General features: G+C 45.2%; 1 protein-coding gene and 1 non-coding gene across 2 annotated transcripts in view; one reads left to right on the forward strand and one right to left on the reverse strand.

Annotated features, from left to right (window-relative positions):
- Nucleotides 1-6,030: 6,030 nt before the first annotated feature.
- col4a5 (collagen, type IV, alpha 5 (Alport syndrome)) overlaps nucleotides 6,031-23,378 on the reverse strand; it is a 40,307-nt gene continuing 22,959 nt past the window's right edge. Inside the window, exons 14-49 of the mRNA XM_086165361.1 lie at nucleotides 21,180-21,233; nucleotides 20,934-20,990; nucleotides 20,533-20,577; nucleotides 20,377-20,430; nucleotides 20,251-20,292; nucleotides 19,895-19,988; nucleotides 19,512-19,793; nucleotides 19,246-19,335; nucleotides 19,073-19,143; nucleotides 18,718-18,909; nucleotides 18,471-18,639; nucleotides 18,299-18,391; nucleotides 18,093-18,197; nucleotides 17,806-17,903; nucleotides 17,546-17,696; nucleotides 17,351-17,464; nucleotides 17,068-17,235; nucleotides 16,836-16,925; nucleotides 16,600-16,746; nucleotides 16,423-16,521; nucleotides 16,253-16,342; nucleotides 15,944-16,083; nucleotides 15,743-15,869; nucleotides 15,231-15,410; nucleotides 15,062-15,112; nucleotides 14,802-14,987; nucleotides 10,447-10,580; nucleotides 10,291-10,363; nucleotides 10,126-10,197; nucleotides 9,924-10,052; nucleotides 9,272-9,370; nucleotides 8,968-9,180; nucleotides 8,703-8,880; nucleotides 8,489-8,603; nucleotides 7,854-8,026; nucleotides 6,031-6,594 (exon numbers count right to left, since the gene is read on the reverse strand). Coding sequence (XP_086021487.1) covers nucleotides 6,513-6,594; nucleotides 7,854-8,026; nucleotides 8,489-8,603; nucleotides 8,703-8,880; nucleotides 8,968-9,180; nucleotides 9,272-9,370; nucleotides 9,924-10,052; nucleotides 10,126-10,197; nucleotides 10,291-10,363; nucleotides 10,447-10,580; nucleotides 14,802-14,987; nucleotides 15,062-15,112; nucleotides 15,231-15,410; nucleotides 15,743-15,869; nucleotides 15,944-16,083; nucleotides 16,253-16,342; nucleotides 16,423-16,521; nucleotides 16,600-16,746; nucleotides 16,836-16,925; nucleotides 17,068-17,235; nucleotides 17,351-17,464; nucleotides 17,546-17,696; nucleotides 17,806-17,903; nucleotides 18,093-18,197; nucleotides 18,299-18,391; nucleotides 18,471-18,639; nucleotides 18,718-18,909; nucleotides 19,073-19,143; nucleotides 19,246-19,335; nucleotides 19,512-19,793; nucleotides 19,895-19,988; nucleotides 20,251-20,292; nucleotides 20,377-20,430; nucleotides 20,533-20,577; nucleotides 20,934-20,990; nucleotides 21,180-21,233 — 4,257 coding nt within the window. The 3' untranslated portion in view covers nucleotides 6,031-6,512. The remainder of the gene's footprint in view (nucleotides 6,595-7,853; nucleotides 8,027-8,488; nucleotides 8,604-8,702; nucleotides 8,881-8,967; nucleotides 9,181-9,271; nucleotides 9,371-9,923; nucleotides 10,053-10,125; nucleotides 10,198-10,290; nucleotides 10,364-10,446; nucleotides 10,581-14,801; nucleotides 14,988-15,061; nucleotides 15,113-15,230; nucleotides 15,411-15,742; nucleotides 15,870-15,943; nucleotides 16,084-16,252; nucleotides 16,343-16,422; nucleotides 16,522-16,599; nucleotides 16,747-16,835; nucleotides 16,926-17,067; nucleotides 17,236-17,350; nucleotides 17,465-17,545; nucleotides 17,697-17,805; nucleotides 17,904-18,092; nucleotides 18,198-18,298; nucleotides 18,392-18,470; nucleotides 18,640-18,717; nucleotides 18,910-19,072; nucleotides 19,144-19,245; nucleotides 19,336-19,511; nucleotides 19,794-19,894; nucleotides 19,989-20,250; nucleotides 20,293-20,376; nucleotides 20,431-20,532; nucleotides 20,578-20,933; nucleotides 20,991-21,179; nucleotides 21,234-23,378) is intronic.
- On the forward strand, nucleotides 15,481-15,563 carry trnal-uaa (transfer RNA leucine (anticodon UAA)). The gene has a single exon. It is a non-coding gene; the product is annotated as a tRNA-Leu (tRNA).

Genomic DNA, 23,378 nt, shown 5'->3' on the forward strand with positions numbered 1-23,378 from the left:
CATAAATGGATTGATCAACAGTTTGGTAACACATTTGTTTGCACTGATTGGTTATTTTAAAACTCCCATCGCCTGAAACAAGTCCTTTTATTTGTCATTACTGACTGTTTCAGAGCAGCCAAAAGATCAGGCACTGTCGAAAAAACTCTTTCACATTCTATACATGTCTTAAAATGCTTTTGTTGTCTTATCACGGACTGTCACACCGGACGATGGAGCCGAGGAGAAAGTCGATAGTTCACAACTGGCGGAATAGGAAACCACGATAGGCAAATCAGCCAATTCTGCTTCGGAGGCTGTAAGCAAGCCTGTTTTTGTCGGCTGAAATTTACCCTGATGTAACTGAGAGCTGTCGACACCCTTCTGTCTATTCTTATTATTTAAGCTCATGTGGGCCAAGTGGGCTTAATAACACTTGGGCAAAAAAATAAATGAAATAAAAACTGTGAACAGTCCACGTATAAACTAATGTTAATCTGGGGTTAAGTGATAAAGTGCATGATGCTGATCCCTACAAGAATCAGAAATCAGATCATCTAATTTGATTATCTGGAATTAACTTCAGGGGAACCACAAGATATTTTTGGTTCGCTGTGTAACGAAAGGTCAAATGTTGGTCAAACTAAGTATTAAAATAAAAGCTGTTGAATTGAAAAGCCCATACGTTATCAGATATTAGTCAGGCTTATTTCTTTTTTTCTTTTTTTTTTTTTTTGCTCAAATCATTGTGTATATAACAATATCTCTTGAGTTAAGTGCCCCCAACTGATGAAGAAACACTCCCGCTGTCTCGCCTCCTTAATGCGTCAACATTGTTCCAGATATGAAACCTTTTTTTTTGCTATGTTCACATTTTCCTTTTATTCCTTTAGTGATTTTTGAGGCACATTATCAGAAAAAACTGATGGCAACTGTGGTGCAAAACATACTCTTCTACTGGCAACAGGTTAATGTCTTTTTTACATTTTTTTCAAGCACCTCAAGAGCTTTTTTCTGCCACCTGCTGCATATTGACTGGCAAATACTGGGTTTTGTTTTGTAGGTCATGAGCTTGTTTTGCTTGGAAGTTTAGTTAAATGAAAACTATAATGAGTAAAAAGTTATTTTTAAAATATTTGCTGAAAAAGAATGCAGATGAATTATCAATGCAACACAGCTTGCGTTACCACCCCCCCCTTGGCCTGAACAAATTAGCATTAGCATTAGCTGTCCTGTGGCAGTTTATGTCTTTTCAAAGCTTGAATTCTCCATTCTTTTTTTTAATCTTGTACTAATTTTAAATGTGGTAAAACACATTTTAAAACATGGCCTCACCAGCCATTCGCCTGCTTAAAAAGTGTCCATTTGCTGAAAACAAAGTAATAGCTCAGACTCAACCTCCTCGTGCCGCTAGCTTAAACGGCTAGTGCCAGCATAAATGGCTAGCGCTAGCATAAACAGCTAGCTATTTAGCTATCCAGCCGGTAAGCTAACTGTTCCAGGATGTTTTGCTCTTGCCTTGTCCCAGCACTTTTTTCTCAATATGATTAAGATATAGCTATCAAAAGTAAGTCTTCGTCTGAGGAAAATGGGGAAATAATTATAACTTTATCTTGTTGGTTTACAGATTCGTTGGCCATTACCATCGCAGCTAGCTGCTATTCTCCAAAGCAAATGGTGGTTGTGCTAATAGTACCTCTTATTGAAGGGACACCTGTGTTGCCTGGATCCAGTTAGCCACGCTAATTAACATCCTATTAAATGGAAATTTAAAGGTCCAGTGTGCATGAAAATAATCCAAATGTCATTGGGGAAAGAACTTCTGTATTCTGGGTGTTTTCATTAAAGTGAAATGAGTGATTAAGTTCTTTCTCTCTCTACATATAGAGAGAGAGGGGGACACACTTATAAACACACTTATATAGATATATATACACATACTTATTCATTATACATCCAAGCAACATCTGAGAAGTCACACTAGCTTAAGTGTTTGTAAGAAATTGTTTTGGAAATTGTATCTTAATACTGGAATGGATATATTCATTTTCTCTATAGTGCTTCCCACCGAATCAAGCAAATCGCTGAAACTCCATTGTATTACCGTACACTGTGTCGCTAGCTTTTTTTACTGCACTGTTTAGGCTCCTGAGGCCTCGCCTACTATCAGAAGGTAAACAACATCGAGACGTGAAGTTTCGGCCAGTGCACGGACACCCAGGCTATTACCTGCAAACACGACCACAGAAGGATGGGATGCATCGGTCGTATAAGGCAAGAGAATGGGCTTTGCATTTAAGGTGTTGAGTGTCTCTCGGGACAAGGGTCGGGAGTTGACGGAGTAGTCTTGGCTGTTGAAGCGACCAAAACCGTGACCTTTGAGTAATGGGATGCTCACAAACATAGACTCTAATCCTGCAGATGAAGCCCTGGATGTTTTCACCCAGTGAACCTCGCCGTTCGCCTGAGGGAACGACGGCCAGGAGCAACCTCTCTGTTGACTGGAAGGCCAGTGCAATGCACTGAGGATATGTTGATGTATAGAAGCAGGCGCGCGCGTGTGTTTGTGTGTGTGTGTGTGTGTGTGTGTGTGTGTGTGTGTGTGATGAAGGCGAGGCCAGTGGTCCAAGCGGGAGGCATTTCAACACCACCATCAGACCCGGTAGTGTTTCATTACTGATGGACGAACCAGAGGGCTCACTGGGGATGTAGACTAGACTAGAGTTTCAAAACAACACCCAGTGTGTGTGTGTTTGTGTGTGTGTGTGTGTGTGTTTGAACATCTGTGTCTATGTGTGCAATGTGGGCCAAAGTTTACAGCCCACTTTGCCAGTATGCTGGTCGGATCCAATATGCGCCACTATTAGAGCAGCTCCTAGCATCTCGATCGCCGAGTGTGTGTGTGTGTGTGTGTGAAGGCCCTGGGTTCCCCCCTGTTTATCCTATGACACACACCAAAACACATGGAATTTTTGCCTAATGAGAGCGGATGCGTCAGAGTTTCACCTGACCGCATCTTGTTTCCATGCGGCCCGACGGGAGACCCGACCTCACTGACGCGCAACAACAGCATCTGTCTTCAACAGAGAGCCCGATGACAGCAGTGACCCCTCCGATCCGCCTCCTCGCATCCTCGAAAGTTTCCTATTTAGGTACCGAGTGAGGCAGCTTTTCAGGAATCTTCCCGGGTCAGATGAGATGCTAAAGACATTTAGTAATTAGATTTGGACACGAGAGTGCCTACCCTTACAAAATAATAGCCCGCATTGAAGTAACAGCTGTCACATGCAAGAGCTGAAGTTGTGTTCTGTTTTCTCTCCTCGGATATTGACGTATCAATAAATAGCTCGTGATTTTCTAATCGGCGCTGTGGATTTTTAATACAACAGATTTGGGGGGGAAAAATGCACCGTTAAAATCTGATGCGTTATCACAATCTCGGGGTCATGGGTAAAGGTCACGAGTAAAATAGCAGTCGCTTTTAAAAATAGGGATCTAAAATAGAGAAAGTTGCTTGATGTTTACGGGCACTTTGCCTGAAAATCAATGGTGAATTTCTGCCAAAGCGTCGGAAGAAAAGCAAAAAAAAGTCTGACCGTTCCTCATTCTGCTGTGGGGAAATTACTAGCGGTTAGCTGAGCGTCGATTTGGTGTTTGTTTACCTATGGTGTTATCTGAGCTCATGGCCTAGGAGGCAAAGTTGAGGAGGAACTATATTGTCGCAAGGGACTATCCATCGGTGGGGATGATAGTTTGCAGAGTACGGGAATTATTCGAACTTTTAAGTGTTCTCCGAATATAGAATAAGAAACCAAACAGTTACTGCAGCTGCCATTTATCTTGAGTTCTCTGAAGTCAATATCAAAACATTATAGCATTGTTATAGTAATAATAATGATAATGACAATAATGATAAGAATAGAATAGATTATTATAATATAATTATTATAATAACAACAACAGCAATAATAATACTACTAATAATAATGACAATAATAATAAGAATAGAAAAATTGTTATAATATAATTATTATAATAACAACAACAGCAATAATAATAATAATAAGAATAATAATAATAAGTATTATTCTTATTATTATCATCTTACCTGACCCAAGGTTTATTTTTCAAAGAGTTAAAAGTATAGATAGCCTGCAGTTACTTAAAAAAAGATTTTTTTAAAGAGTTTATTGGAACTGTGGCTCCACTTCCTTTGTGTTTACCGCCACCTGCTGGACACATTTCGTCACTGACTGTCTAATGTGACGCGCAAACTGCGCCTGGTGTTGTAAATATATGCACATAAAATCATGCACTATGTTGGTTTATCCAATGGGATACTTTTTTTAAAAGTGGCTTTTATTTTTTTCATTTCTTTTCTGTAATTCAGCGTTCACCCTCGGGGAAAATGCATCATGTGCTGCATGTGCAACGAGAGCTGCACTTCTGTGGGTTTGCAACTTTACTCACAATGAAACAGTGGGAAATAAACTAAAGCACTATGATTACTACCTTTCCATTATTTTATGAATTGGATAACTGATCTGATAAGACCTTTGCTCTCCAGGTTTCCTGCTTCTGATTGAATATCTTGGGAGACAAAAACTTTTAGACATAGTGTTTATTTCAGTCTTAAAAGTTTATAACAACTTCTGGATAACATGAAAACAAAACAAACAGGGAAAAAATAAACATTTTAATCGCACCCCAGGTTGACAAAAATTAGAATTCATAATAGCACTTTTGAAAAAAAAAAAAAAACAAACAAACAAAAGAAAACAATAACAATAAAATCACAGGAAAAATCGTACCCCTCCCACTCTGACTCGTGGTACATCAGGAGTGTGTGTGTCTGAGAAGCTTCGCATCAAACACTGTTCCACCCCATTTCATTGTGTCTGTGAACATTTGTACCAAACATGGATACAAATTCAAGCCAGTGAAATAGGAAGTGGGTGCGAAAAAAAAAACAACAAAAAAAACCTCAGGCCCTCTTTTTACAGCAAAGCCCAACACCTGGAAATGTTTTTTTTTATTAAAAAAAAAAAAAAAAGCACATAAAAATTATTGTGGTTTTCTTATCAAGGAGCCAAAGCCAAGATTGAATGAATATCCTGTGTTGCAGAAATATCTCTAACATTCCCCCGATCATTAGACTATCTAAAAGCAAATCCCCCTTTTAATTCAGTCCGACATTTATTAATTCTACAAATTGAATATAAAAAGTTTAAGTGATTGGCATCATTAATATCATACAAGCCAGCTATTATTATTTTTATTATTTTAAGGGAAAATGGCTCTGTCTGTCCTCAGTAGTTAGCTTTATCATTTGGTGAAATGAATGACCGTAAGTTTGTGGTTGAAAACAGTGAACAGTCTTCCCACAGCCGAATAAGCTCTATATACCTTTTTTATCCTCTTTTTTTCAAATATATATTTATTATATATAAAATACTGTTTCATTCATAAAAGCCTTACTTTGTACAATATCTGAGTCAAAGTGTGTCAAGTGAACAATGACGTGTGTGTGTGTGTGAGAGTCTGTGTTTATGTGTGTGTGTGTGGTGTGTGTAAGCGAGCTAGAAAGAACCTGGAAATGTAACAAACAGCTGGTACCGATTCAAAACCTAGTACACTAAAAATAAAAGGTGTTTTACACAATATACACATTTTATTACTTACAATGAGAAAAAAAAATAAAGAGAAAGGAGGCGAAGGCCGATGGTTAGCAGGCGGGCTGCGGCAGGGGTTAGTACCACCAAATTTAACGTAAAACAACAAGGGAGAAAGAGTGGAAGAAAGAGAAAGAGGGAGGAAGAGTGTAAATGAAGGGTGACTAATAAAAAAAAGGCAGTCAGTCTCACTAAGGAAAGCTCAGTGCATCTCTCATCTTGGATGTTCTCAAGTCAAAGTGCCGATTTGGTAACCGTGGAGACAATTCGCTCCTCATCAATAGGGCCAAAAAAAAAAAAAAAAAAAAAGATGGAAAAAAAGAAGAAAAAAAAAACTTGTGTTTGGAAATGGATTTCTGTTGCACCGATGTCTAAAGTGATTTTTTTTTTTTTTAAAGAGGAGAGGAAATGTGATCCTTAAAAAACAGAGAGGGGAAAAGAGAGGAGAAAAAAAAAAAAAAAAAACGCACTTGTGTTGTCACACATCCGTCGTGGCACCATTTTGTGGGTATTTTTCTGCTTTCACTTTGAGGTACTTCTTAAGAAAAAAACAAAGCAAAAATGTAAGATTCAATTATGTCAGTTTTTTAAGCTGTGTCGCACAGTAGCACCATAAGGTTTTTTTTTTTTTTTTTAACATTTTTTTTTTGTTGTTTTTGTTTGTTTTTTTTTTTGCCGGAAGACATTTCACCATTGGAATTCCAAGGTGTCACCTCGACACCGGGTTTATCCGTCACCGCGACCAGTGCTCCCCCTCGCTCGTCCCCCCCCCCCACCCGTCATCCATACATCCATCTCCTTTCATGGAAAAAAAACGGGCCTTCCCTTGGCAGCCGGCGGTGCTTTCGCTGCGCCGCGCCGTTACGTCCTCTTCATGCAGACCACGCAGCGGCTGACGCGCGTTCGCAGGTTACCCGCCTTGAGGGTCTCTGACTGGGGCTTACTGTGAGGGACAAACAGCAGGGAAGAGGTACCGTGTAATAATTGCATGCACGTAGCTGCAAAAAAAATTATAAACAGATATTAATTGTAAATTTAGCGCAGGGGTGTCAAGCTCATTTTGGTCCGGGGGCTACATGAGGCCTAATTTGATGTCAAATTACCAGTAAAATCATTATCTAGAAGTTACACTAAGTCCAAATGTTTCCTTTGTTTTAGTGTAAAGGAGGTAAATTATAAAAGTCTTTTGATGTAATGAACTGTTCCTCTAAAAAAAATACATGACGAATTAATATTAAAAAAGAATTGATGAAATGACACCTTAAAAATATTGTTGAGTTAAAAGAGAAAATCTTGTCACTGTGAGAAAATTTGCCATTAAAATTTATTAGAAAATTGATTGGTAGCATGTATAAGAGGAAGTATGATGTTTACAAGGCTAATGGTGGCTATTCTGGTTATTAAAACAATCTTTTTAATTTTGACTGTTTATTTATTTTTTTGCTATCATTTTTTTTTTAAAGAAATAAGAAAAGAAACGTTTTAACTATGTCCCTAGACGTTTTTTTTCATCAAAAAATAATGTTGTATTCAAATTTTGAAGCAAAAAATACATTGCAATTTTTTTTTTTCATTTTTTCCTTGCCTGATTTTTTTTTTAAACCCACTGTCTAAAACCCTATGTGAGAAAAAAAAACATAAAGATCTGATTTCATGCAGGGGCCACAAAATATTGTTCCAAGGGCCGTAATCGGCCCGCGAGTCTGAGAGCCCTGATTTAGCATGTGCATATTTTAAGGAATCTATAAAATATCCACTGGAATCATGTTTTAATACATAAAAATGCACAATATACACTGATCAAAAAAAGGAAGGGAGCACTAAAATAACACATCCTAGATCTGAATGAATGAAATATTCTTATCAAATCCTTTGTTCTTTACATAGTTGAATGTGCTGACAATAAAATCAGACAAAAATTATTAATGGAAATTAAATTTATTAACCCATGGAGGTCTGGATTTGGAGTCTTACTCAAAATTAAAGTGGAAAAACACACAGTTGATCCAACGTTGATGTAATGTCCTTAAAACAAGTCATTGTGGACACTTTGATTTCACATAAGTGTGATTGACTTGGAGATAATCGTGTTGTTTAAGCGTTCCCTTAATTTTTTTGAGCAACATATTAAAAGTCTAACACATTAAATCTCGGGGCCGTCGTTTAAAGCGACAACTCGTAAAAAAAAAATCGAGCCCGCACCTGAACATCTCGCTGTCGTCCACGGTGGCCAGCCAGAAGCTGTAGGAGTTGCCGTAGTAGTTGCACGTCCCCCTGCCGTGGCACTCGATGAAGGGGGCGCTGCGGAACTCCTCCAGGCAGGAGCCGGGGGAAGCCAGGGCCTGGCCGGAGCCCTCCGCGCCGGCGCTGGTGTGCTGCGGGGCAAGACGTCGACCGAATCGGTTTTATTTGACGAAAACATGTCGATCTTTAACCGACCGCTTCGTGAAAATCGGTCGCCGCGATTCGAAGATTTCGACCGATTCGTGCACGCGTCGACCGATTTTCACGAATCGGTTTTATTTGACGAAAACATGTCGATCTTTAACCGACCGCTTCGTGAAAATCGGTCGCCGCGTGCACGAATCGGTCGAAATCTTCGTATCGCGGCGACCGGACTTGAATTTCTTCCCGTCGGAGAAGACAAAAAGATTTCCAAGAGAAATCCCGAAAAAGACGACAGAGTATCTCCACAGACATGCAGCCTAGGTGATAAAGACTCGAAAACAAAAGCAAAAACAAAAAGAAAACATAACGGCTACAAAATAAAAACATGAAAAGCATCGAATTGATTACACACACACACACACACACACACACACAAGGTGAATACTTACCATCATGAAGGAGTATCCAATCCAAAGAGCCTCCCAGTTTGCAGGGCAGTTGGGAATCTGAATGGTTTGGCTGTGGACCGCGATCACCATAGCTGGGGCTTCACACACTGAGCACCTGCGACACACACACACACACGCACACACACACACGGCCGGGACGTGAGAAGCCGGCGTTCTCTTTCTCACGGCGGCTCCTCGATGACGCCCTCCCTACCTGCTGATGAAAGGCTTGATGCTCTCCCCGGTGATGGGCGCCATGGACATGGGCATGGGCTCGGGCGTGGACAGCCAATAGGAGTAGTCGTTGCGGGAAGCGAAGTTGCAGACGTTGTTGATGTTGCAGAACATGAAGGGCATGGTGCTGAACCTGCGCAGACAGCTGCCGGCCGTGCCTGCGGACGGGGAAACGTCGGCTCAAAGTCACGGCGCGTTCCGAAGCCGAGAAATCGGACGGAGGTTTTCGAAGAAAAGCGTCGTACCCAGGTCCTGGCCGTGGGCGCGCTCGTTGCCCTGCACGTACAGCAGGGAGTACCCGTTGTAGATGAGATTGGTCCCCAGGGGACAAGCGGGCACTTCTTGGATCTGGCTGTGTCGGGTGATCAGGAAGCCGTGGGCTGCGGAGACGGATCCCGGGAGGCCGGGGGGACCCTGAGGGCCGTCGGAACCGGGGGGACCCGGGAATCCGCGCTGACCTGCGAATCGCGAGGCGATCCCGTGAATTCCCGCGAAAAAACGCCGGCGTCGGGATGTTAAATGTGGATTTCCGGGTCGAGTCGCGCTCACCAGGCTGACCGGCGGGCCCGCCGTCTCCCTTCCTGCCGGGGGGGCCGCTGAAACCGGGGGGGCCCTCTAAACCCGAATCCCCGGGATCCCCCGGCTGACCTGAGAGCCACGGGAGAAGAGGTTTTATCTTTTTCAAAGGTCAGTTTTCTTGTGAAATCGTAAATTATGAAAGAGCTAGAAAAAGGAAAAAAAAAAAACCACGCACATCCGCTGCCCGGTTAGGATCCAAAAAGGAGAGGATCTTTGCTACAAAAAGTGCTCCAAAAATAAAGATAATCTATCTTAAAAATAGTAAAAAAAAGGTATTCTCGCACATTGTGACGCCATTTTTAAAGTGATTGATTCCCTCCTTTTTTGTTGGCGCCTCTTATTCAGATATACCACGTCATATAAACATTTTAACATTATATCATTATTTTCACTGTTTTCTAACACCAGATCCTGGAAGCGGATACTTTTTCCACATCTGTACAGATATGGAAACTAAAACATTCATGTTTAAAGCCTGAAATGTCGTGCAAGAATAATTTTTTTGTACTGTATGTAAAATACATTTTATTTTTTTTGGAGCACTTTTGGTTGTGGAATTTTTTTTGGAATTATTTCCATTTTTTAGCGCATTTCCAACCCCGTATAGCGCTAATACACCCACCTGGAAGTCCCTCGCGTCCTGGGTTGCCTGGTGACCCCCGGGAGCCCGGCTGGCCTGGAGGACCAGGGGGTCCCGGTTCGCCCTTAACCAAGATGGGAGTGTGCGATATTCCAGGTTCACCAGGAAGTCCTGCAGCACGAAGCGCGATGAGGATGAGTTTTGCGATCAGTTTCAGAACTTACCGACAAAATTGTTCACCCACCGGGAGCGCCGACATCTCCGGGGTCACCGGGAAGGCCGTTACCGCCGGGAAGTCCTGGGTCTCCCTTGGGTCCTGGTAAAGATGCGAGAATGTAACATCTTAAGACGGGAGGTTCGGATTAATACCCGGTGTGTTTTAACGACGGCTTCGTTTTTTTGGACTCACCGGGGAAACCGGGAACGCCGGGTAGTCCTGTGTCTCCCTTCGGGCCGGGGCTGCCGGGGGAACCGCTGGCGCCCTGGTGAGAAAGCGCTCCGGACGTTCACATCACGCGTGAGATCCGTACAACACGTATTTGCGAAAAACGGAACGGCTTTTTACCGAGAATCCGGGAACACCGGGGTCTCCTTTCTGGCCGGTGAAACCCGGTGCGCCGGGAGCGCCGGAGATTCCCTTCTCTCCCTTGATGCCGCCGCTTCCTGCAGGCCCGCGAGGACCCTCCGGGCCAGGTGGACCTTTGTGCACAGATGGCAGGGGTCAATTATCATGTTAAATAACAAAAATAACACAAAAAACACGCCGTTTCTGGTCTAAATACTACACGGGGGTTCACGTCAGCAACCTTCAGTTGTTTCTTTTTTTGCAGGGAAAAATATCACGTGGGAGTTCTTATGAGGAATGCGATGAAAAAAAACATGGTAGACTCGACTGTTATTGATTATAAATCAGCCTTTGAGATACTTGTCATGGACGACCAGAAGGAGATATAGAACGCGTGAAGCACGCATAAGGACACAAATGACTAAAAATCAACAAAACTTGAAAAAAAAATATGTAAACAACAAAAAAAAAAACGAGACTACAGATAAAACGTTTTAACAGCAAGCAGATTTAGCTGCAATCAAGTCGACATGGAGTCCTTTATGCTTTTATTTTGTAAACAACAGGAAGTGACAAACGCTCATGTTGTTCCTCTTCCTGTGAAAAAAAAAAACAGTCACTTAGATGCATCTTCTTTAATAAATCTGACCGCCCTCTTCTTGCTTGTCAGTAAAAGCAGACAAATACACCTCGGCGAGATGAAGGGGAGTGAGGATGACTCCATTTTCACGACGGAGAACCAACTTGAAGCGAAATACAGTATACCCTTGTTTTTCGCGGGCGTTACGTTCCAAAAAGAACCCGTGATTGGCAAAATCCGTGAAGTAGAAACCTTTATTTTTTTTAATACTCTATTATACATCGCTGCTGTCGTCCCTATGTTTTTTTTTTCTTCCTTCTTTATGGAACGAACGGAAGATTCCTTAATTCCGTAATGCCGACCGACAGCCGCATAGCTTTTACCTTCCCTTAGCATGTCCAGAAGTTTAACTTTATCTGCGATAGATAGCATCTTCCGCTGCCTTTTGGGCCCTTTTGTCGGTCCAGAGCGTTTTGTCAACATTATGGGTTTTAGAGAAACTCGAAATTGCAAGAGAATTTGCACGTACGTAATGTAAATTTGGCAAGCTGTTTTACGTACGTGTACATATTAAACTGCAACGTTTTTGACGCAGGGGTAGAGAAGAAGCGGAGTGACTTTTTAGCCAATCAGAATGCAGAACACGATGCAAATCCGTGAAGTAGCGAAACCGTGAAAAGTAAACCGCGTTATCGCGAGGGATCACCGTAACCATTTACACTCCCTTTGCTTCCCCCCCTCCCCCATAATGTCATTTGTGAGCATTGGCATTTGATCACAACCATCAAACCACTGGAGTCTAACCTGGAGGACCTACGGTTCCCAGAATCGCCGGGGTAAAGTGGAGCAGGGTTGACGTTTTACGGAGGGAACAAGAGAAGAGGAGGTTTAGTCAGAGGCAGGTTTCAGTACAGATATAAAGTCAGGTCTCGACAAAACAGCGCGCTATCCGATAAAGAATCGCTCAAAGAGTCCGTCGTTTGGGTTTTCTTGGAATATACGTGTCCAAATTGAATCAAACCGTAACGTGTGCAACACCCAACGCACCAGAATCTCAGATTTCACACCCGGTTCATCGCAGATCGCTGCGAAGAACTCCGCTTAACCCTATTCTCCGTATCCTCCTTCTCTCACACCAACTAACTTCATGTCCCCTTCACTCCTTCCATAAATCTTCTCTTTGGACTTCCCCTCGGCTTCCTGCCTGGCTGTACACGACCTATCTCAGTCTGACCTTCTCTCCAAAACATCTAGCATGTGCTGTCCCTCTGATGGACTCATTCCTGATCCTATCCAGCTCTGCTCACTTGTCTTCTCCTCAATGCCACTGTCTCCACAGTATCGCTGGTCTCGTCACTGTCTTGTACGCCTTTCCTTACATTCTGTATTACCCCTGACACTTTCTCCAGCTGTTCCACCTTGCTGGACTTTGTTTCTTTACCTCTTTTCCACGATCTCCATTGCGAGTTAACCTCCACCTCAATTTTGAACCTCGCTGTCACACCTGCAGCACACCTCGCCATTTTCTCACAGCTGGCATACAAGTCCTGCCCCAGTTAAAGATACTTCTCTGCCACTCTGGACTTCCACGTACAATACCGCAATGAATAATGGGGGTGTTTAACCAAGACGTCTGCTGACTGACTGTCACCCGTCACGCAGGCTGCTGAAATTTGTTTAAATGCGAAGCTCAAAAGTGAGTCGGGGTAAATCTGAGATTTTGGGGGGATTGCTGGGGGAGCCTGCGACATTTAAGGTATTGAATTCAATGCTCATACCAGTACATAAAAAATCATTTCAGTGAATCCAACACAATTTGACAAACAACGATTTTGTGTTCCAGGTGAGTTAGTGACACAGCATCTGTGCACGGCTATCGGGATGCTAAAATCACGTCGTGGTGAATTTATCACAAGCGTGTCTACATGTGATCAATATAACATGCCAGTTCAGCGAAAGGAGTGCGTGATTTTCCTCTTCGCTGTCACCACCAAATAATACGTTCTTAAAGGTGCTTACTTGTTAACGGTGCGTTCTAGTTATCATCAGTGTGCGTGGAAAGTGGAAAGAAGACAGAGCGGAGAATCAAGGGTCAGTACGGTAACAAATAAGTGATTTTCCCATCGGTTTCTCGTGTGAAACTCTGCTCCTAGTCGATCACGGTGGGGTTAAGTTTCAGTCAGTGCGACGGCCGTAGCCGTAAAAAGAAACGTGCAGACAGTCAGGACACTGTCAGTCTGACCTGTGGGACCTGTGGTGGCCGGCGGCGCGTGGTTGTGGTCCCGCGAGGGAGAGGAGGTATAAAATGTTATTGTAAAAACAAAACTAACAAACACACAAACAAAAAAAATTAAAAAAAAAACATGTGTTGTGAAGTTGGGCAGGGGGCCTGCATGCAGCCACCCTAAAAATGTTAAAATGTAAAAATGTTTTTTACGTATAATTGTAAGCTCCTTTATCGACAGTATATCGACATAGTTGACCGTGCAAGGACGTTGACGGTTTATTGTTACGATCAATTAGAATGACAAATTTCTTTTCATTACTAAGAACAGCAGTGGTTCTGCTGCCCAGATTATTTTGAAAATCTTGTTTTTGTTTTTTCTCATTTCCAAGCAGTTGCAACCCTTCTTGTGATCATTTTCCAACATGTGCGTCCAATTCTTTTTTTAATCATTAAGCACAACAAGGGGTCACTGCTGAGCAGCAACGGGAAAATGAGTTTCACATCGAAGAGACAAAATAAAATGAGTGAATAAAAATGCTAAATGCTAAGCTAAAAAAGCTATTAAGTGATGAAGTTAACAAGTAAATTAGCCTAGTCCTGCACGCCAAACTCAGACATATTTAATGCCCGATTCAGTTTTAAGCTCAGAGTGTACGAGATGCGAGGTGTGCGTCATAGCAGCTGTATCACTTGTGTGTGTTTTTGTGTGTTTTTGAGGCATGTGTCGGGACGGACGGCGTCCATGCAGGTGAGCGACTGGTGAACAAACGCAGCACAGCAAACCCAGACGAAACCCCAACACTCAACTAGTGGTCACTAAAGTTCCAACTGTCTGTAAGGGTTACTAAAACTACCCCATAAACTAAAATGATATTGATATCCATATATGTTTTTTGTGCGAGGTTGAGTTTGGCGTCTGGCTTCGCTGTTTCACACTGACATTCTTCGGAAACGATCCGACAAAAAAACAAAAACAAAACACACACAGACACAAGGGCGTCACAGCTGTGGGAGGACGGATAGATTAGGTCTCTCCTTCCTCCCCCATTTTGGGGTTTAGAGGAAGAGGATCGGGGAGTGAGGAGACACAAGGACTGCTGGACACGTTTACATCAGTGACATCAGTGACTCATGCGGATTCGGGCATGTGGCTGGAAACTTTGTGACAGGAAACGTACAGGTTCCCGCACGGGCGTTTGCAAACACGCCTAGCGTCTGTGCTCGGGTGCCCCGGTGCTCGGACGAAGGACGAACGTCGGTGGTTTTGATCGGACAAACACGTCATGCAAATCAGTCAGTTGAAGTTGATTTGTTCCCTGTTGCTGCTTGGTTTACTTGGATTGCGGGTCGCGGGTGACACAAATCTTGAAACACAAAGTACTTTGCTTTGGTAGTTTTGTTAAATGGCAGACCTAGAGCAAGTGTCTCTGGCCCAGAAAGACAATATTGGATGGATTTGTTGTAATACCCAAAATCCGTCATCTGAGGTGAAGAGTAAACCAGGCAGTAACTTGGGCAGAACTCGGCTGATTATCTAGGTTCCCTGACCTGCTCGTCCGGGAGGTCCTGGGGGTCCCTGGAGGCCTTTGGGGCCTTGCAGAGAAAGTCCTACGGGTCCGGGGGGGCCGGGAGGACCTTGAATGCCGGAGGGGCCGGGGCTGCCACTGTCTCCTTTTAGGCCGGGGAAACCGGGACTGCCTGATGGGCCGGGAAGACCGGGGTCTCCCTTCGCACCTGATGGGAAGGTTAAACAGGAGTTGGCGGCGGAGAAAAATATCACAGTGTGTATATTTGGCATATAAACCAACCAGGCAATCCAGGGAGTCCAGATGCTCCGGGGCTGCCGTAACCAGGTAGTCCTGGTGGGGGGATGTGAAACAAGACCAACGTAAGAAACTACAAAATGACAAAATATGTTCAAACACAGATCACCATGTGGCAGGTTTCCATTTTAAAGAGAAATTGAAGGCAGATTACCTGGCTCTCCTTTGACTCCAGCCGGACCTGGGATTCCATCCCGACCTGGCTGACCCTTCTCTCCGGGCAACCCTGACGCTCCGGGGCGACCGGGCTCTCCTGGTCTCCCTGGGGCTCCGGTGAGACCCGGGGCGCCGGGTCCACCGTCTAGTCCCTTGGGACCGGGTATGCCGGGAGTGCCTAACAGGACAACAGGATACGTAGAAATCAATCGTTTTTTTTTCATTGGCAGTTTTCGTACGATCATCCAACCAGGATGGCCGAGTGGTTAAGGCGTTGGACTTAAGATCCAATGGACGTATGTCTGCGTGGGTTCGAACCCCACTCCTGGTAGAAGACTCTAGATAGGTCATTTTGGAACCCTGGCTCTCTTCATGAGTCCCAATTAGGTAAATGCAGAGATTATGTTTTGTGACTAAATAAGTCTTAGACTAAATCTGTCTTAGTTGGTGCTTTGGTGAGGTTGTTGTCCATGGAAATGAAAATATCGACTGTTAAAAACCACTTTGTACCTTGGAATCCTGGGAGGCCGGGGTCACCTTTGGCGCCTGCTCCGCCCGGTAAACCTGGGAGCCCGGGTGACCCTGGAGTTCCCTTTAGTCCTGGACTTCCTGGGAATCCTGGCTGGCCTGGCTCACCCTGCAAGAAAAAAATAAACCCATGTCAGCTTTGTGTTTTCGCGAATAAGAACGTGTCTGTGGTGCCGCCCTTACTTTGAGCCCGGCTGGCCCGGGTGGTCCAACTCCAGCAGTGCCTGGTTCGCCTTTGGGTCCTGAGTAACCTGGAGCTCCAGGCTGTCCCGGGGTTCCCGGGCGACCTGGCTGACCTGGTAGACCCTTCTGGCCCAAAGGTCCTGTGATAATAACAGTAATAGAGGTAAAAGTAGCATTGAAGGTTTATTCGGGGTCTAAAGAAATCATAGTAGACCCTGAAATCATAGAGACACAGTTTTCTTTGCAAAAAACAGTACTCTTTGTTGAAGGATCGACTTCCCAAAAACGAATCAAAGGACATAAACCCACCTGGGAAGCCCATCTCTCCCATGCTTCCTTTCGGTCCTGGACCTCCGGGACCACCTGGGCCGCCGGGGATGCCAGACTCTCCCTTGGAACCTGGACAAAGTGGAAACGGCATTGTCCGACAGTCTGTCCGATCAGCGTTGGATGTGTATGCAAAGTAGGTGATGGCACACCTGCTGGTCCGGGAAGCCCGGGACGCCCATCTGATCCTGGCAGTCCGGGGTCGCCGGGGATGCCGGCGATGCCTTTCTGTCCTGGGAGACCTGGCGAGCCTGTGATCGTACAAACATTTCTTAAAATCGCAGATCCTTATGGTCCACCACGTTGGAGAAAGCATTTTTAGATGTTACCTGGAAATCCCGAGTCTCCCTTGGCTCCCTTTACAGTCTGTGTGGGCTCGGAGATTCCCGGAGGTCCTTGGAGGCCAGGGTCACCCCTCTCTCCTTTGGTTCCAGGAACACCGGGGAGACCATCTCTACCTGGGAACCCAGGCTCACCTGTAGGGAGGAAAAAGATACTCGTTGCTTGGGAGGCGGTCTCCGCTATGTCACACAGTACTTTCTGTCCTTGAATTGTTGAATGGTACCTTTGAATCCTGGGGCGCCAGGTCCTCCGGGGCCACCGGGTCCTCCACCAGGTCCAGGGGGTCCCATTGGACCCATGTCTCCTTTGGCGCCTGCAGGCAGAGCAGTCACTTTTTTAACATGGGAATCGATTAACCAAGGCAAGTTGTAGCTTATGTTTAGTAATCTCATTACATATCCAGCCAAGTTATCATGGAATATAGTTAAAGTTGGGATCGCATATGCTAAGTATACCTGGCAATCCAGGGAGGCCATCTTGTCCAGGCTCTCCAGGGGGTCCTGGGGCTCCACTTGCTCCTGGGGAGCCTGGGAAACCTGGGGATCCTCTATCTCCTGGCAGACCTGGGATATCCAAACCAGGAGGGCCCGGGTCTCCCTTCTCTCCGTTTGCTCCCGAGAACCCTGCGATGGTGACAGACAGACTTGAAATTTCCAGGGCACGGTTGTTTTGGAGTTTCTCGAATGCCTTCTGAGGGCTGTCGAGGGGATTGGTGGGATCACGTCCGACGCTTCTTACCAGGTGGTCCCATTGGGCCTGGTGGACCAGGTGCACCTTGGGGTCCACCTGGGCCAATTGAGGAACTTCCAGGTGGTCCGCGAGCTCCAGGGATACCAGGCGTACCAGGCTCACCTGAGAAGACAGGGATGAGGAATGTCAGGTCCGTTTGTGTCTAAATTCGAGTCCCCCCAATTGTTCTCCCACGGAACATACCTTTGGCTCCGGGAGCGCCATCGAGTCCAGGTCGTCCGGGTGACCCTGAGCTGCCGGGGAAACCGGGGTCTCCTTTGAGGCCCGGTACACCTTTGCCACCTGGCACTCCGGGTAAACCTGGAGGACCTGGGAGACCGAAGCCAGGTTCCCCCTGTCGTGGAAACACACAGGACAGAAAGGTGAAGGTCCATCACCACCCTCTTTGTACATATGAAGACTATTGCGGCCAAGATTTGACTCCTCAAAGTGTCAGCTGGTACCTTGGATCCTGGAAGTCCGGGCTGGCCGGGGAGGCCGTCCACTCCTGGTCTTCCTGGTCCTCCTGGAGTTCCTGGCTGTCCGGGAATACCTGGGAATCCTGGAGAAGATGCAGATGTGATCAATAGATGCCGCTTTCTGTGCACTTCATCGACAGAATTCTCCTAAACATTTCCTCGAGCAGCAAAATGCCCTGATTTTCCCTTTAGCTCTGAGAAAAATTAACCTGATGCCGCGTGAAATGTAAAAAGGGGAACATCTGCATGTATCCCCCTCAAAATATATTAACCTTTAACTCCCGGGGGTCCGGGGAATCCAATTCCTGGGAGTCCAGGTTCACCCTTTGCTCCCGGAATTCCAGGGAAACCTGGCTGGCCGGGTTGTCCGGGGCTTCCTGGAAGCGACAAAAGAGGTGTTCCATGTTAGAGGCTGGGCATTGAGATGCACTCGTCTTCTTCCGGGACGCTTTCAAATCTTTGCTTAACCATTATGTACCTGGTGCGCCGGGCAGTCCTGGGCCGCCGTCCTGCCCTCGGGGTCCCGGCAAGCCCTTCTCAGCCGACGCCAGGCCCGGTTCGCCTTTAGCACCTGGGAGGTGAGAGACAGCAAAGGTCAAAGGTGGCGAAAGGCGAAGGGAAGACACCTTGAGATACTCGAATGATCTTACCGGGTACACCGGGAGCTCCGGGTCTTCCCGAGACGCCCTGGGTGCCCTTTTCTCCTGAAGACCCTGGAGGTCCGAACCCTGGGCTTCCAGGGGGGCCTCTGTCACCTGGAATTCCTGGAGCACCCGAGTCACCAGGGGGTCCTCGCTCTCCTTTCACCAGCAGAGAGCCCTTTGAATTGAAATACATCGTACAGTCGGGAATTGGATGATGAACCGTTTGAGCGTGACTTACTGAAGGGACACTTACAGGAGCTCCTTTTTGTCCTGGAGCACCGGGCTGTCCGTCACGGCCGGGTCGGCCGTCCAGACCCGGCAGACCGGGGGTTCCGGGGAAACCGGGGTCACCCTTGTCTCCCGACACACCACTGACAGTGATGGCGTCTCCTGGGTCTCCCTTCTCTCCGGGGTATCCTGGGGGACCTTGGGGACCGGGGGGACCCTGCAGATGGAGAGGAGATCCTCCATAATTCTGGAATATACCAAACTTGATTGATTTTGGCGGGATTTTGACGGGAATCCGCTTTCGGAATCAGAGCTGGTAAGGCTCTTGAGATACTACGAAGACACGAGTCAGAAGTGAGTTCTCGAGTACGGCTACTCACGGCAGCGCCGACTCCTCCGGGGGATCCTGGGAATCCTCTCTCTCCTTTGATACCCGATGAGCCAGGCGCTCCTGCCGAGGGAAACGACGAATGCCGACAAATGACGCAAACACATAGAGATTTAGTCTCGTTTTTTTCTGCACCTGAAGGTAATCATTTAACAATTTAGTCACCTGGGAATCCAGGCTGTCCTGGTGGTCCGGGGGGTCCAGGTATGCCAGTGGTGCCGGTAAAGCAGTTCACACAGGTGTCACCCTTCTCTCCTGGAACCCCAAAAAAAGAGCTTGCATCAGCGGAAACACATTCAAGATGTCTTTGTCATCCGGCTTGATGAGTCCTTACTGTTTTGTTTACATTATATTTATATATATTAGTACTTGAGGGGTTGGGGATCATCCATTCAAACTAGGCTTGAGCAGTGACCTCTCAGTTATCTCACCTTTCTGCCCTGTGGCGCCGGGGTAACCTCTCTCGCCCTGCACGCCAGGACGCCCGGGCTGGCCAGTGGTACATTGTCCAGAGGAAAAGCCCGGAGGTCCGGGAGGACCCGGAGGACCCGGGAGCCCAGGACCACCCACACGTCCCGGGATACCTGGCAGAGACAAGCCCGGGGACCCAATGTCTCCCTTTTGACCTCTCTCTCCTGGGTAGCCTGGAAGCCCGGGTTGACCACCGGTACCAAATCCTGGAACACCAGGGGGTCCCGGAGGACCTGATAAACCTGATGGGGAAACAAGTCATAGCGAATATAAACAGAGTTATTTCATGAGTGTGTGTGTGTGTGTGTGTGTGTGTGTGTGTGTGTAAGTGTCTATTGCCCACCTGATGGCCCCCTCTCTCCTTTGATTCCTGGTGAGCCGGGAAAACCAGGCTCACCTTTCGGGCCCACCCGACCTCCTGTGGACGAACCAATCACCTAATGGGATGAGGAGAAATTAGACTAATCTCACAAAAAAGGCTTGAACCGATTTACTCAAAAATGCTATACAGTTTTTTTTTGCACATTTTAGGGTACAGTGAAATACATTTTACATTAACTTTTTAATCGTGAGAACAAAATAGGGGAAACGCTGCCACCTAGTGGCCAAAAAACAACACACAGATTTGGTTTCATTTCAACGCGTATTTTTCGGGGTAAAAAATATCGACAAAAAAAAGCGTGTAAAAAGACTACACACCACTCCTGGCGGGCCTGGGAATCCACGTTCACCTTTGAACCCCTTGGTAGAACATAAAGACAAACGGTGGTTATGGAAACTTAAATTTACATGATTGAAATGTCTCAAGATACGACCGTAACCCACTCTCTCTCCGTCGCGGCCGGGAGGACCAGGAAGCCCCGGCTCTCCTTTGATTCCCTGAGACGGGACGGGGGAAAGAAAGGACGTGGAGGTTCACACAGAGCCGAATTGGTATCAAACCGTCAGTGAAAAAGGATTTGTATCTCGTGGAGAACTCACCGAGAACCCGGGAGTCCCCAGTTCGCCGTCTTTGCCTGGTTTCCCCTGAAAGGAAGGAAGACGTGATGGTGGTTTAGATGTATCAAGAAGATTTAAATACCGGAATAGATGATACATTTTAATGTATTTGCTGATTCGTGGAATTCATTCAGGATTAATCCCACGATACGGTTTGGGTTTGGAAACTGTTGTTGATGTTTAAACACAGAAAAAGATCCTGTTGGTGTAAATGTCACATGATGGAAATCGTGTAATATGCAGAGGACAAAAACATCCCATTATTTGGTCACGTTTAACATAACCTTAATAAACTCTTAACACGTCTCCGTCTAAAGCATTTTGATAGAAAATGTGCTCTGGAAATGTATATTTTAAGACTGTAAATGGACTTTTGTACTCACTCGTTTTCCAGCCTCTCCCGGTTCTCCCTTCTCTCCTTTCTGGCCGCCGGGGGGACCCTAAGGCCGCCGCAAGGAACCCCCACAAGGAAATAAGGTTCATTAATCGTGAGGATTGCTCGAAATGGGTTTACAGTGAGAATAAAGCAGGTGTTAAATAGATCATAACGTCCTCCAGCTCAGAAATTTTTACAAAGATTTAGCTTTGCTTTTACAGAATGATGTTTACGGGTAGAAATGAAAGCGTACAGGAGGTCCTGGGTAGCCTTGATCACCTCGGGGGCCGGGCAGTCCTGGGTCACCCTTAGAAAACACAGAAAAAATATGAAAAACCCAGTCCGACAGGACCAAAATTCAGTCGGAAAAAGTTTTCTTCAGTTCATATTGGGCATGATATCACTTGCGATGAAATAATGAGTTGGTTTTGAACATAATCTTCTGAGAACCGAACTATGGAAAAAGATCCAACTGAACTTTTTATCCAGCTGGTCTTTCTGAATCAATAAAATAGGGTTCAAATGTGGATTAAATCAAGTAGAAGTTTGTCCTGTGAGGGAGAGGACGCAAGCGAATGAGGCGTCTGCCTCCATCCAGCGGCCAAAGTGACAGCTTGCAGGCTTCCGCAATTTAACACTAGAAGTCCTGGAGATTCCTGCTTCTTCTGCAGACGCCCCTCCCCTTCCAAGAAGTGTTAATGTTATCACCCGGTCGTTGCGATTGCAAATTCGATCGGTACCTTTCCCCCCTCCCCCCCTCTCTGGTCGAAAGAGAAAACGGGTAAAAGTAATGAGAAAGCAAACAAAGGACGTGAGTGAATAAGAAAAACATTTACCGTAATTTCTGGACTATTGAGCGCACCTCAATATAAGCCGCACCGGCTAGCCCATCGCTATCTCGGGCTTCCTCCTGCGCACTAAAACCGTCAAAGTCGTCTTCTTCGGTGTCGGAGTTGAACGGACTCAGAATTTCCCGGTCATTTCATTGGTCCGATGTGACGAGGATAAATGTTTTAGCGGTGTGAAGCTTGTTAGCCCCCCCAAAAAAACGTCCATATATTAGCCGCATCGTTGTTTACGTGAAAAAAGTCGCGGCTTATCGTCCGGAAATTACGGCACTTTGTAATTAAAACTATTCCAAATAAATTGCATTGAAAAGCATATTCCACACTTTTTTTTAGTTTTTAGCATTATTTAGCCAATTTTTAAACACAAATGGAGGTCCTTTTCTACATTTCCTACCGGTGTACTTGTGGCAAATGCCACATTTTTGTGTAGAATGATTTCTGTTGCGACGCACTTGGCATGTTGTTGTTTTACCTTCAGAGACCCTTTTCATTTCACGTAGCGCCTGCTTTCTCTGTTTTTCCTGCTCAATAACCAAGATTGAACTGGAATGTTCACCTTGACTCGTTTGATCCTGTACATTTCTTATACAGTTCATGTGCATTTACAGCAGCCATGTCCAGAATATTGTAGAATACTGCACTTTGTAAGCCCGCAGTTTTTGGTCGAGCACATCAACACCACATTTCAAGCGGTCTAGTCTGTGATCACGTTCGGTTTTCTTGCTTGACTTACTGGACTTGAGGATGTGTCTTTCTTTAAAATGGGGACTGCATGCAGCATTAACATATGTTTGGAAGATGAGTAAGTGAAATACATGCAGCATTAACATATGTTTGGAAGGTGTAAGTTAGTGGCTCATTAAGGATCCCCCTCCAACTCCAAACCTGCCTGCGCAAAAAAGCGCAGTGGCAGGACTTTGAGTGTAACCGCCCCGGTATTGCATTGCACTTTATAGTTTCAGCAGAGATTTAACACAAGGGTCTAACAAAACAAAACAAAACAAAACAAAACAAAACAAAACAAAACAAAACAAAACAAAACAAAACAAAACCCTATGATCGCTGTTATTTGATAAGGATACATCATCAAAAACTACTTTAAAAATATCAGTAACATAGTAACATGTAAAGACACTGCTCAAAAAAATTGAGGGAACACTAAAATAAAATTTTGTGTTTTTTTTTTTTTTTTAAAGAAATAAGAAAAGAATCGCTTTAACAATGTCACCAGACGTTTTTTCATCAAAAAATCATCTTGTTTTTTCAAATTTTGAAGCAAAAAATACATTGCAAAATTACTTTTCATTTTTTCCTTGCCCGGCTTTTTTGAAACCCACTGTATAAAACCCCCAGATGCATGTGAGAAAAAACGCGCCGGAAGCACTGACACAAAGATTTGACTTTCAGGCAGAGGGCCACAAAATATTGTTCCGAGGGCCACCATTGGCCCGCGAGTCTGAGAGCCCTGATTTAGCATGTGCAACAATGCACAATCTACTCTGCTCAAAAAAAGGAAGGGAACACTAAAATAACACATCCTACATCCGAATTAATGAAATATTCTTATTAAATACTTTGGTCTTTACATAGTTGAATGTGATGAC

Source organism: Fistularia commersonii, chromosome 19, assembly GCF_037954325.1.
Source record: "Fistularia commersonii isolate RoL2024-O1a breed Wild chromosome 19, RoL_Fcom_v1.0, whole genome shotgun sequence".
NCBI classification, from domain to species: Eukaryota; Metazoa; Chordata; class Actinopteri; order Syngnathiformes; family Fistulariidae; genus Fistularia; species Fistularia commersonii.